At 41.9% G+C, this 14,432-nt stretch overlaps 1 protein-coding gene across 2 annotated transcripts in view; it reads right to left on the minus strand.

Annotated features, from left to right (window-relative positions):
* Window positions 1-1,628: 1,628 nt before the first annotated feature.
* LOC122799721 (protein bicaudal C homolog 1-like) overlaps window positions 1,629-14,432 on the minus strand; it is a 1,306,264-nt gene continuing 1,293,460 nt past the window's right edge. For both annotated transcript variants that reach the window (XM_044068975.1, XM_044068974.1), the window contains exon 20: window positions 1,629-1,943. In XM_044068975.1, the coding sequence (XP_043924910.1) occupies window positions 1,813-1,943 (131 nt within the window). In that variant the 3' untranslated portion in view covers window positions 1,629-1,812. The remainder of the gene's footprint in view (window positions 1,944-14,432) is intronic.

Consider the following 14,432-nt stretch of genomic DNA (forward strand, 5'->3'; position numbering starts at 1 on the left):
AGACACAGCACCATAAGCCAGTCATTTATATTTCAGGGTTTGACAAAATGTATGCCATTAGCAGGGTTGGAGGTATAAATTGTGTTCTGTTACTAAAAGAAAGTGGAAAAAATATCATACCTCTCAACATCTTAGCATAAGACATCTGAACAAAGCCATAAATAATAGGCGGTGGGGGACAAAGGCCCCAAAATAGGGCCAATTTTTAAATATCGCTCTTATAAACTTCGAAAGTTTATAGAATAACAGGTTTTGCATTAGCGTGACTAATGGGGTATGTCAATGTTTGCCATTATTTTCTGAATCTAATATTCAGTGATTTGCAAGAAAATCAAAACTTCTTTGAGGAGCAGTCTAAAAATATGAGGCAAAAATCTGGACATTCTAATCTGGGCATTTGAGAGGTGTGACAAATACACCACTCTTAGGAGTATATTAGGACATAAAATGAAACTACTGATTTCTTATTGCAGCTTTTCTTAAAAAGAAAAGCATTACCAAAAGCAGAACTTGATTATTTGTAACATTTAATGTCAATGATGCTACTTTTACTTTATCTATATGTGTATCAGCAGCATGATTAGCATGTGACTCTGTGTTTAGGGACATTTTCAAATGCTTTGGTATATGCTATGAGAAAGCAAATGCTAAAACTGTACTCCTTAGCATATGAAGAGGAGATTTAGCTGGCATGCTCTACTCAGTTTTACAGCCTAACCCAAGTGATCGCTGATATTGTAAACAGTTCTTTAGAGCTGCTTATAAATATCTCCGGAAAGCCTTATTTAATGAAACTGTACCTTTTTTGTAAAGTAATCTATACCATATTTGTGAGCTGACTTATTTGTGTTCAGTAGGCTGAGTCATAGTTGGCTTCTTTGTGTAGAGATCTGACTTCGCTATCAGTTCACAGCACTCTATACTTCCTTGAAGTGCAGACTTAATTTCAGCAAAAAAATGTTAATTACTTAAAAGTTTTTCAATGTATTGTTGCCATTCTACAGTGGTGGATCACAGCAGGAAAATAATAACGCCTGTGTTAAATTTATACTGTGATGCCATTCTGGTGACCCTTCCACACAAAGTCTGGTACTGCCTGCATGCTTAGTAAATGACCCTGAGCAGGGAAACCACCACTGCAGATTTAAAAGCTCTTCAAGACTCTCCCCTTTTGAATTCTTAATGTCCTAATTTTGGGCAAGTGCTCCAGAGTTCCAGCTTAAGGCAGCCAAATGTATCTGACTGCAGGGGTGATGTCAAAGCACCCTTTACAACAGAAAAGGATATCTGCAGTTTTCTGCAGAAAAAAACGGTATCTTTTACAATTAGTGTTCACTCACTTCTCCAGCCACATGCCCAGTGTACTGGGGCTTTTTCTAGTCATAACACTTTTCTCGTAAGTAAAAGCAAGACATCTCACTGTAGAAACAAACATTCATGAACATAATTACTTCATTAGCAACCACTACCATTTCAAATGGCATTTACTACACTATTAAATGTACAAAAATATAGTGCAACAGCTAAAATACTAAACAAAACTCGGTACAGTGTTAATTTTTACAATCGTTCATCTAAACATAAATCAGTGGACAAAAAATGGAATAAGGCACTTTATGGCACTGTGAAACCTTTCAGTAATACTTTCTTTTAATAAAATTTAATTAAATTAGACTGTGTGTCCCACTTTTCAGAGATGTACCACCTACAAGTTTCTGAACAGCTTCACCGACATACAGAAGCCATACTTCAGAGTTTTGTACTGTCACACAAAGCAGAATGCAGAATGGTTCAGAATTTTTCTGTCTTTTGTCACCATCGATTACTTGAAGATGCTATATTGGAAGAATCTGCACGAGGCAATCGTCCACTAGCTCCTCCATCCAGGTAACCGGCCCGCACTGTGGGAAGGTCCATCAACTTTCTGGCATTTTTATTTAAGTCTGGAAAGGAAAAAGCCAGTCATTTCAACAGAGATATAATATGCAACAATTCAGCAAGTGTAGTGCCCAAATATTCAGCGATGTAGCACAAAAGGGCAGCAGTTAATATGGTTAAACAGAACTTCCTTCTTGTACACCGCATAACCGGGTTACCCCAGGAGTTTCCCTGTGCTGTTCCACAGACATGAATAAAACTTTAACGAGAATGAAATGAAAGTTATGCACTTACCATAACAATAGATCCTTTGATTCCAGTCCTTCTGATACAATGTATGGGTCCAAAAGCCACCACTTGGATAGGAGCTGGCAAATTTTGTGCTACAGCACTGAGCCTTTTAAGAATAATTCCTTTCCATAACACCCTTGTCCCCACTGACTAGCTCGGGTCAAGTTTGACATCTAAAGCATAAGCCTCTGATTTGTGGGTCTATATTAAATTCTCGTAAGCCGACAATGTCGAATCTGACATGGTCGACCCGAGAATAGCGAAAGTGCAGAACATCAAGCCGGTAAACGGAAATCTCCGTAAGGGGAGATTTCCATTTACTGCAATGTAGTGCAGTCTCGGAGTTGGTATTAAGTAGCAGGGGGTGTGGGGGGTGCAGGGGGGCTTGCCTACACTCTATATTTATTTATTTTTTTGTTTTTATTGTTTTTTTACAAACATTCGATATTTTAACAGTTCGATCACTAAAGGTCGACCTTTAGTGGTTCGAACTGTTAAATGTTCGATGTTCTAATATAGACCCTGATTTGCACTGCATTGGACTTGAGGAAGAAACAGTCCTTCATGGCTATAGACTGGTAGATGGAAGGAGAGTGGGTAGTTGTATCGGATAGACTGGAATAAAAGGATCTATTATTATAGTTAGTACATAACTTTAATATCCTGTTCATTCAGTCTGTCCGATCTGATGTATGGGTCAGAATCCCCTGATAAGGAAATCCTAGGTGGCCTCATGACAGGAGACCTTTTAGGATGAAAGCCCCAAAGAATAGAAGACTACATAGCTGCTTTGCAAACATCATCCAGGGAATGTGATCTGAAAAAGGCTGCTGATGCTGGCATGCCCTGGTAGAGTGAGTCCTGGGTTTGGCAGCCAAAGATTTGTTATGGTGTAAATAGACAAAGGAGATGTAATTCAATAACCATATAGATAGTGAAGTTTTGGATACTTTCTTTTCTAATTTACTGTGAACAAAGGATACAAAATGTTCATCTTTCCTGAAAGGTGCTGTTGTAAGTAAATACAAGTGTAACTGTTTATGAATGTCTAATGTATGCAGGGTATATTCTCCTTTATTCTGATAGTTAGGGAAGAACACAGGTAAGTGAATGGGCTGAGAAATGTTGGTCTCAAAGGCCACTTTCGGTATAAAGTAATGTTTTTCTTTTCTAAGTGTGACCCTATCCTTGTGAAAAGTAATATATGGAAGAGCACATGAAAAGGCATGAAGTTCCATTATCCTTCTGACTGATGTGATTGTGACGACCGTGCCCTGGCCCAGCAATCAAGGAACCTCAATCCTCACCACTAACACCAGGGAGGTTGTCTCCTAGAAGAGGAAAGGATAACTAATACACACAGTAAAGTACAATTTCCCTTAAGTGCACACAGAGATCACAGTCAGTCTGGGGCTGGTTGCTCCCTTGCTCATCAGGTCCCCAATAAGACTCCCCACTGGCACAGCTATAGGGTCCAGGTCTGAGCAAGCTAAAACCTCCAGTACCCTCTCTGTCCAACTAGTGCTTTGTGTCCCTGCCAAGTAGCTGACCCAGCACACACACACACTTTGAGATAAGTATTTATACAACTTCAGAGACACTCCTGGGAAAGGCTGACACAGATTCTCCAACTGTGCCCCTTTACCCAGACTATACGGTAGTAATTACTGCCACCACCCAGTTAACAATATCAGCTACTAAAAGGCCCTTAAAAGGGTGTCCAATTATTACTGTGCAATATTAATATACAATGGTAGTATGACTAAACAGTCTCAAGGCTTAATTTGGAGTGACTTAGACAGCAAACTCTATAAATATGCAATGTATTCTAGAGCTTATCTATACACAAAGCAGCCGCAGGAAGAAGGTTTTAAAAATATTTAATAATAAATAATTAAAACACAAGACAAAACTACTACACCACAGAGATGTCTAAGAGTTCAGAGATCACACAGAAACTTAAAATAATACAGTAGGACAGGTCTGATTTCAAAGAAAAATACCTAATTAATCTTTACTAGCTTTAACTATTCCTACAATAAATCACAGTGCTAAAAACTTACATGTGAGCATAAGCAGAGTGCTGGTAAGTTGGATATCAAGATCAAAATGCTCTCTATCTCTCTCTGAGACACAGTTTATAAAACATCACTAACAAATATGTCTCTGGGTCCTCCCCAGATTACATCATTTTGAGTTAGTTTCCATTACATCATTTCTTTGACATGTAACCTGGAGTTCCCAGGCTAATAGAAACGGCATTATTTAGCAAACTAACACCTGCACAGGCGACTACAACACTAAAAGGCATTTCACATACACACTCTAGCAATTAGTCCTTAGTTAACACAATAGACAGAATGTCTATAGCCAGCCTGACCGGAACCAACTTTAAAGATCAAAGAATGTCATAAAATTCAATTTCAAAAGACAAATTTGGAAGGCTTGACTTAGTTTTTCTTTACAGCAAGGGGGCAATGTTGCAACAATCTTGAAGTTCACATTTTACAGTGTTTTCTTTACACTCAAGAAACATGCCTGTATTTTACATTTATTATCAAGAAAACATGCCTATATTTTACATTTACAAATGCCAGAATTAGATATCAAATTCTGTTTGACTAGGCTAGCAGCCTTTGCCCATCTCTCCCCAATCGTCACAGTGATATCTACTAGGAAGCTAGTTTTCAAGACAAAAAGTTTAGGTCTGCAGAAGCTGTGTGTTCAAATGAAGTCTTGGATGAGTCTTCTAGGTTAAAATTTAGATCACAAGGTGGAACTGGGTCCTTAACTGGGAGACGTAGGAGGAAGATGCCTTTCAGGAAAGATTTACACAGTCTGTGGGAAGCCAGTGAACAATCCTTGAAACCAAAATGAAAGGAAGAAGCTGTTTACAAATGAACTTTAACAGTACAGAAACTCTCCAGCAGAAGCTGAAAAGGGCTCAATATTTTGAGATTCTACCCATGAAGTAAATCTTTTCCTTTCAGGTTGAAGTTTTTTTGTTACACTGTAGTGATGTGGACCCCATCTAAGGGACGCAAAGTGACCTTTGCCATCACTGTAATTAGAGAAACCAAGTAGTTAGGTTCAGGTTGGGAATGTCCTGGAGAGGTTACCCAGAGGGGGGGGGGGTGAGTGACTACATCTGGAGTTGATTGTGGAACCAAGGGAGCTCCTTCAAGAGAGGCTTGAGAAGTGGAAACCAAATTTGCTTGGGCCAAAATGGGGTATGATGATGACAGTAGCCCTACACAATAATACTTTCTAAAGAAATTTGGTCACCAGGGGAAGAAGGGAGCAAGCATAACAAAACTGGGGAGGGCCAACAATGAAACAGAGCATCTCTGGATGGCTGTCCTAGAGGCGCAACCATGGCAAAATAGCTGCTGCATTTCATGTTCTGGGGAGCGGCAAAGGGGTTGCAACAGGGAGTGCCCTAGAAATTGAATATCTTCTTATCAATCTCTGGGTTGAGGGACTACTTGTGAGACAGAAGGAGATTCCTGCTGAGTCTGTCTTCAAATTCATTGAGCCTCCTAGGAATGTGTGTTGCTGTCAGAAAATGGTGACAGACCACCGCCCATTGCCAACTCCTCATGATCTTATGACATTGCGTGCATCCATTGCCAACTCCTCATGATCTTATGACATTGTTTGTGCCCATTGCCAACTCCTCATGATCTTATGACACTGTGTGCACCCATTGCCAACTCCTCATGATGTTATGACACTGTGTGCCCATTGCCAACTCCTCATGACCTTATGACACTGTGTGTGCCCATAGCCAACTCCTCATGACCTTATGACACTGTGTGCACCCATTGCCAACTCCTCATGACCCTATGACACTGTGTGTGCCCATTGCCAGCTCCTCATGATCTTATGACATGGTGTGTGCCCATTGCCAACTCCTCATGACCTTATGACACTGTGTGTGCCCATAGCCAGCTCCTCATGACCTTATGACACTGTGTGCACCCATAGCCAACTCCTCATGATCTTATGACACTGTGTGCGCCCATTGCCAGCTCCTAATGATCTTATGACACTGTGTGCGCCCATTGCCAGCTCCTCATGATCTTATGACACTGTGTGTGCCCATTGCCAGCTCCTCATGGCCTTATGACACTGTCCGTGCCCATAGCCAGCTCCTCATGACCTTATGACACTGTGTGCGCCCATAGCCAGCTCCTCATGACCTTATGACACTGTGTGTGCCCATTGCCAGCTCCTCATGACCTTATGACATTGTGTGTGCCAATTGCCAGCTCCTCATGATCTTATGACACTGTGTGCACCCATTGCCAGCTCCTCATGATCTTATGACATTGTGTGCACCCATTGCCAGCTCCTCATGACCTTATGACACTGTGTGCGCCCACTGCCAACTCCTCACGACCTTATGACATTGTGTGCGCCCATTGCCAACTCCTCATGATCTTATGACACTGTGTGCGCCCATTGCCAACTCCTCATGACCTTATGACACTGGGTGCGCCCACTGCCAGCTCCTCATGATGTTATGACACTGTGTGCGCCCATTGCCAACTCCTCATGATATTATGACACTGTGTGCGCCCATTGCCAACTCCTCATGATCTTCTGACACTATGTGCACCCATTACCAACTCCTCATGATCTTATGACACTGTGTGCGACCATTGCCAACTCCTCATGATCTTATGACACTATGTGCACCCATTGCCAGCTCCTCATGATGTTATGACACTGTGTGCGCCCATTGCCAACTCCTCATGATCTTATGACACTGTGTGTGCCCATTGCCAGCTCCTCATGATGTTATGACACTGTGTGTGCCCATTACCAGCTCCTCATGATCTTATGACACTGTGTGTGCCCATTGCCAGCTCCTCATGATCTTATGACACTGTGTGCACCCATTGCCAGCTCCTCATGATGTTATGACACTGTGTGCGCCCATTGACAACTCCTCATGATCTTATGACACTGTGTGCACCCATTGCCAACTCCTCATGATCTTCTGACACTGTGTGCACCCATTGCCAGCTCCTCATGATCTTATGACACTGTGTGCGCCCATTGCCAACTCCTCATGACCTTATGACATTGTGTGCGCCCATTGCCAACTCCTCATGATCTCATGACACTGTGTGTGCCCACTGCCAACTCCTCATGACCTTATGACACTGTGTGCGCCCACTGCCAACTCCTCATGATCTTATGACACTGTGCACCCATTGCCAGCTCCTCATGATCTTATGACACTGTGTGTGCCCATTGCCAGCTCCTCATGATCTTATAGGTTCATAGGTTTATAGGTTCATACTAGGCTATCTGCCCTAGGGCATTTATAAGCCTAGCCAGAGTATGTTTGGCTTTCGCCACCCATTTTAAATTAATTTTGCTATGCCCTTTTTCGAGGTTAGTATACTGTGCCTCTGTCTAACAGTGACACAGAAGTGATACCCGGGGTAAACCTATGATCTCCCATCCACTCATCAAGATTCCTCTTGAAGAGAGTCAATGAGGGACTCTGCCTAACCTGGACTGGGATTTTATTCCATAGTGAAGGGAGCCTCTGGGTTATGAATCTGTCCCTCCAGCATGTCCTATTTATTTCAGTGCTGAGGTTCAAGTCTCTCGGCGTGTAGCTCGATGGGATTTGGATTTTTGAGGTGCAGCATGTCCCTTAATTCCGGTTGGACATGTCCTTATACGTCAGGCACAGGTCACCTCTGAGCAGGCGGTATGCCACTGAGTAGAGCTGGAGTTTCTTTAACCGGGCAGCATATGGCATCTGTTTGAGCCCTTTGATCCTCTTGGTGAGGTACTTTTGGGGTCTTTCCAGTTGCTGCAGGTGTTTGGTAAGGTACATCCCAAAAGGGGCATTGTACTTGATTATGGGCCTGATGAGGGATGAGTAAAGAGGCACGATGACCTCCCCTAATCTAGATGTGAATCCCTTCATGATTAGGTGGGCTATATAACATGTTTTTCTAACCACTTTGGCCACGTGGTTGTCAAATGAGAGATTGCTATCAACTTGGGTCCCCAGGTCCCTAATGACTTCTTCTGTACTTAATGGATTACCACCTATGTGGTAATTTGTGGGCACTTTGTTTTTGCCAAAGGGGATGACTATACACTTTTTGGCATTTAGCTTGAGGCCATGGCTCTGGCACCAGTTGTCTGTTTCTATGAGGCCCTTTTGGAGGATGCTTGTGTCGGCTGGAAAGTCGATTATGGTGCCCAGTTTGCAGTCATCTGCGAACTTGGTCAGCCACAGTCCTTCCGTGTTGGCCTGTACCTCCGAGAAATATATACCAAACAAGAGAGGTCCCAGGACTGAGCCTTGTGGGACGCCACTTGTAACTGGTTTGGAGTCTGACATGGCTCCAGCAATTCTAACCATGTGGGTTCTGTCCTTGAGCCAGTTTGCAACCCATCTAGTGACATAGGGGTTTATATTTAAGCTGGTGAGCTTATCTATAATGCCTGAGTGGGGTATTGTATCGAAGGCCCAGATAGGCTGTGTGGACCACCTTCCCTTCGTCAATGGCCTTGGTGACTGTTTCAAAGAAGTCAACCAGGTTTAAGAGGCAGGATCTGCCCTTAACAAAGCCAAACTGGGTAGGATCCAGTGTCTGTAGGTCCCCAATATCTTTATTTATGAGGTCCATGATGATCCTTTCCATAGCTTTGCAGACCAAGCTAGTCAGGCTTATGGGGCGATAGTTTCCAGGGTCCGTTGAGGCACCACCTTTGTGGAGAGGGACCACTGTTGCTGCACGCCACTCTTTAGGTACATATCCTGTAGTAAGGCTGAGATTGAACAGTAGTTTTATGTTTGGGTTTAGCTCTTCTTGGAGTTCATGTAGGACGCAGCCTGGGACACCATCTGGTCCCATTGATGCTGTGTTTTTGCTTTGAGAGGGCGGCTCCCACCTGAGCATCTGAGATGTCAGGGGCAGCACTCTGCTGGGATAGATATTTGCCCTTTGGTGGGAGGGGAGAAGTTTGCGCTGAACCTGTCAGCTAGGATGTTGGCAATGTCTGTGGGATCAGTGTATTTTTGTCATTTTGGACTAATTCTGAGCATATCTGGGAATTCCCACCCAGGTTCCTAACATAACTAAAGAAAGCCTTGTGATTATCTTTAGTGTCCTGTGCAATTTTTCTCTCGAAGCTGGCCTTTGACGATTTTATGAGTGCCCTTAGTTTTTTGCTAATACTGATCAGAGATGCCTTCCCTTTTTGGGATTTTGCTCTATCATGTAGTAGCTTCCTCCTTCTATTGTATAGTTTGTTTATGGCTGGGGTCCACCAGACAGGTCGTTTGCCTTTGGAGGATTGGGTCTTGGTTTTATTTGGGATTGCATGATCCATGCATTCCTGAAGGTGTTCATAGAATGCATTTATAAAGGATTCTGCGGTCTGGGCCGTATTTTCCACAGGCCCGGGGAAATAAACAGCTGCTGCAAGCCTCAAACCAAGGACCCTGCCCACACCGTGTGCGCCCATTGCCAGCTCCTCATGATCTTATGACACTGTGTGCGCCCATTGCCAGCTCCTCATGATCTTATGACACTGTGTGCGCCCATTGCTAGCTCCTCATGATCTTATGACGTTGTGTGTATGATCTGGTTCCTACTTGCTTGTTTAGGTACCAGACTACAGTCAAGTTGTCCATCTGAATATTTATTACTCCCAGAGAAAGGTAGTCCTGTAATTCCTGCAACACAAGGATAATCATCCCCCGACTACCTCCAGAGTGGAGAAGTTAGGCAGACCTTCAGGGATTCTGGTGACGCCTATTGTAAAACGGCCCATGGAATCCCTAGATCTGCAGACCATCTCAGCTTCTGGCCTGGATCCATTAAAGAGATTATCACTGCCATTATTGCCGCTGTGAGAAGAAAAGTTAAACTTATGTCTAGACGTAAGTCCAACATATAAAATTTCAAATTGACATACTGATAAATACACCACACCAAAGGAGTTACAAGTAATGATTTCTAATTTTAAAACTTTCTTGGCATTAACTAATGTAGAATGATTGATCTTCACCTCACAAGAACAGTAAACACATTTACCACATGGAGAAAACTGCAAGGAGTTGGACAGTCACTATATTTTTGTCATTTATACTCTTGAATTCAGAAAAATAATCCTTCAAGGCTTTCCCCTCCTATAGCCATATTGACATTTAGTACTAACTTTTTGTTAAAAAAATGTATTATGTGCAATCAGGTGCCAATGTCTTTCAATAATTGACTTAATAGCAGAAAAATTATATCTGTGTGTGTGTGTGTGTGTGTGTGTGTCTGTGTGTGTGTGTGTGTGTGTGTGTGTGTGTGTATATATATATATGTGTGTGTGTGTGTGTGTGTGTGTGTGTGTGTGTGTGTGTGTGTGTGTGTGTGTGTGTATATATATATATATATATATATATATATTTGTGTGTGTGTGTGTATGTAAATATATATGTTGTATCTTTCGGCTTTTCCCGGTTAGGGGTCACCACAGCGGAACTCCGGTCCGCTAATGATTGGCAGTAGATTTTTACGTACCAAGTTGCCAGCTCTGCCGCACAACCTTCAACGAAGGTACGCCCATTCATGCATGTCTCCACACAGAAGACGCTTTAGCTGAAAATCGATCAGGACAACGTCTTTCTGTGAGGCAACAACACTACCGCAGCACCACCACCGCAGTCTGTGTGTAAATATATATATATATATATATATATATATATATATATATATATATATATATATATACTTCAAGCCAGCCTAGTTGTTTTAGGTTTATACAATGGTGGGTCCTAAAGGGGTTACTAGTGGTGAAGCGAGCTATATTGTTATAGCAAGTAGCAAGTTTGTTTAGATTGGTTTTCTTAAGGTTTGTATAAATTGGGGAAGCATATAGGAGGGTAGATAAAAGGTGAGATTGTGCAATCTTGGTTCTAGTTATTGGGGTTAGGAAAGGTTTGATACAATATAGGGAACCTATTTTTCTGTTAACTAACCTGATATTGTTGTTAATGTGCTGCTCGAAGGAGAGATTATTGTCAATGGTTATTCCTAGAAGTTTTGTAGTTGGATCAGGAGAGATGATAGTACCATTATTTGAGGAAATGGAGAAGTTTAAGGGGGGGGACCGAGTGGTGGGGGTGAAGAGGAGTAGTTTTGTTTTTTTGGCATTTAATAGGAGAAACCGTCTAGAGAACCAAGTTTCTACAGTATTAAAGGTAGTTTGGGTCAGTGAGATCAGCTCAGTGGAGGAAGGTGCTGAGCAGATAAGGGTAGAATCATCTGCGTATTGTATGCAGGTTGCTTGTGGGATCGCAGTCTGAAGATCGTTGATAAAAAGGGAGAACAGAAGTGGACCAAGAATGGAGCCCTGGGGAACTCCGATGGAAATGGTTAAGAGTGATGAGATATGGTTTTCCCATATTACAGCTTGTTGTCTGTTGTTAAGATAAGATCTAAACCAATTAATGGCGAGTTTATCACAAGAGAGAGATTCAAGAATGTTTATTAAGAGAGAGTGGTTGACCATGTCGAAAGCTTTAGAGAGATCAATGAAAAGAGCGGAAGAGAGAGTATTGTTGTTTCGATTTTTGTTGATAGTATCTACAAAGGAAAGAAGGGCAGTGGTGGTACTGTGGTGAGGTCTAAAGCCATGCTGACAGGTTGCTATTATATTATGTAGAGAAAGATAGTGAACAAGTTGCTGATGAATAAATTTTTCCATGATTTTCGCAAGGGGTGAGAGAAGGGCAATTGGTCTAAAGTTGGAGAGGTCAAGGGAGTTACCACCTTTATGTAGTGGGATAATGTAGGAGACTTTCCAGATGTCAGGGATGGTTCCCTCTTGGATAGTTCTGTTTATAAGTAAGGATATAGGATATGCAATTTCTTTGGCAGCTTTCTGGAGGAAAAGAGAAGGGAGCTTGTCAGCAGAAGGGGTACAAGGTTTCAGTTTGAGAATGAGTCTGTAGATGAAAGAAGTTGATATAGGTTTTAGAGAGAAGTTGTAGGAGGAGTTAGCTATATTATTTGGAATATTAGGGTTGTTGGTGTTCATTTGTTTCGCTAGGGATTGGATGGTTTCAGAGAAAAAAGAGTTGAAAGCATTAGCAGTCTGGAGAGGGGTTTCTGGGTCAGCATTAAGAGGGGAAGGAGTTTTCACAATTCCTGGGGAAAGTAGTCTGTTTACTGATGACCAGAATTGTTTAGCATTGTTATGATGGGTGTCTTGAAGTTTACAGTAGAAGTGTTTTTTGTCAGAGATTATTGATTTCTTAGCCAGATTTCTGAGCTGGCGGAAATGAACTAAATCAGGGTTTTGATTATGGCATCTCCATTTTGTCCATGCTTTGTTTCTGGTATGAATGAGTTTTTTAGTATTGTTGGTAAGCCATGGGGCTGTTTTGGTCTTTACTCTAATAGAACGTTCTGGAGCATGTTTATCCAGTATGGATAAGAAGGTAGTGTTAAAGACTGAGACTGCCTCCTGCAGGGGAAGTGATTTTAAGCAATTCCAATTACATGCTCTCAGTTCAGCTTGAAAATGTTCTAAGTTAAAATGTTTGGTAGAACAAAGTAGCCTTGTATTTGGGAGGTTAGTACATTCTGACTTTTGTCTAGTAATGTAGGTTAGGGAGTGGTCACTGATATTGTCTGGCATAGTACCTACTTTATACTGTTTGTTGACTTTATTTGTGAGTATCCAGTCTAATATATTCTCTTTCTTATTGGGCTTATTGACTCTTGTAGTTGAGGTAATAGTTTGGGAAAAACCATGTAGGTTAATATGAGGGGAGGGATTATCAGCATTAATTGTGTTCCAATCAATGTTAACGTTGCCTAGAATTATGGTTTCTTGGGGGTAGGTGGTAGAAACCCAACTAAGATAGTCTTCTAATATTGGAATGTTGTTACCTGGAGGAAGATACAAGCAAATAATGTAAATTGCTTTTTTGGCATTAAGTTGTAGTTTAATAATGATGGCTTCTATTTTGCTATCTTGGTTTGGATATGCTGGTTGAGTAGAGATGTTAAGTTGATTTTTGAAAAGAATTGCTATTCCACCACCCTTACGTTTTAAGCGGTCATGTCTTACTATATTATAACCTTGGGGTATAATCTCTGAGTCCTTTGTGCCTGGGTTTAACCAGGTTTCAGAGAGGCAGAGAATATCAAAAGAGTGGATATCTAAGAGGGCATGGATGAAGGGTATTTTCTTATTTATGCTTTGAATGTTAAGGTGTCCTATGAGGAAGTTATTATTGAGGTTAGGTGAGCAGTTTTGAGGAGGAGGGGAGATAGGGCCAGGGTTGGGGTGGATGTCACCATCTTGTAGTGTTGGATTAACTAGTTTAGTTAAATATTTGCTATTTAGAAAAGTTAGAGGTTTTATTTTTTGTCTGATTGTAGTAGGTAGGTAAGGTGATGTAATCTATGGAATTTAGATAGATGATAGCTTGGGGTGGAAGTAACATTAGAGTATGATGTGAAAGTGAGTATAGTAGAAGTGTGTTTTTGTGAGGAGTTATGAAAGTTGTTAAGTGAAATTTCAAAGAATGTGAGATGGTAGGTTGAGAGAAGGGTGGTCAAGAGTAAGAATGAGAGTGTAGGCATAGTTGGTGGGAAGGGAGTCATTATTTAGTAGTCTGAGAAGAGAGGAGGAAAGAGGACAATTCAAAGGAGAGAGAATGAGTGTGTTAAACAAGAGAGGGGGTAGTATGTCTGTTTAAAAGTATTGGAGAGTAAGAATTGGATTCTGAAAGGAGTAAGGAATGATTTGACTAGAGAGGAATGAGGAGGGATAAAGAGAGAAGTATGAAAAAAGGAGATAGGTAATATAAGACTTAAGGTAATAGGGCAAAGAAAGAGAAAGGGGAGTGGAAGGTGTGTGTTAAGGTTTGGTAACAATTTGGCGGGAAGGAGAGGGATAGGATAGGAGGGATAGGGGTGTGGCTGTAGAGGTATAAGAGTAGGACCCCTGGGGGTGGGTGGGAATTGGGGGTAGGGTGGGGAGTGGAGTGAGCCCGCAGGGCAAACGGAGCAGGTCACAGCCACTAAGGAGAGATGAGGAAGGAGACAATCAGCTAAAATAGGTCAGGAAGGTGGGATATGAATGAAGACAAGTAGAAGGGGTAGGAAAGAGGCCAGAGAGCACCAGAGAAGAAAAAGTGACTGGTAAGAGGAGGTTAGCGTAGAAACATACAGTGGGAGAAGTAGAGAAGAGGGTAAAGTGTAGCAGAAGGGGAG

Source organism: Protopterus annectens, chromosome 4.part0 (assembly GCF_019279795.1).
Source record: "Protopterus annectens isolate FY-2018-M chromosome 4.part0, PAN1.0, whole genome shotgun sequence".
NCBI lineage: Eukaryota > Metazoa > Chordata > Ceratodontiformes > Protopteridae > Protopterus > Protopterus annectens.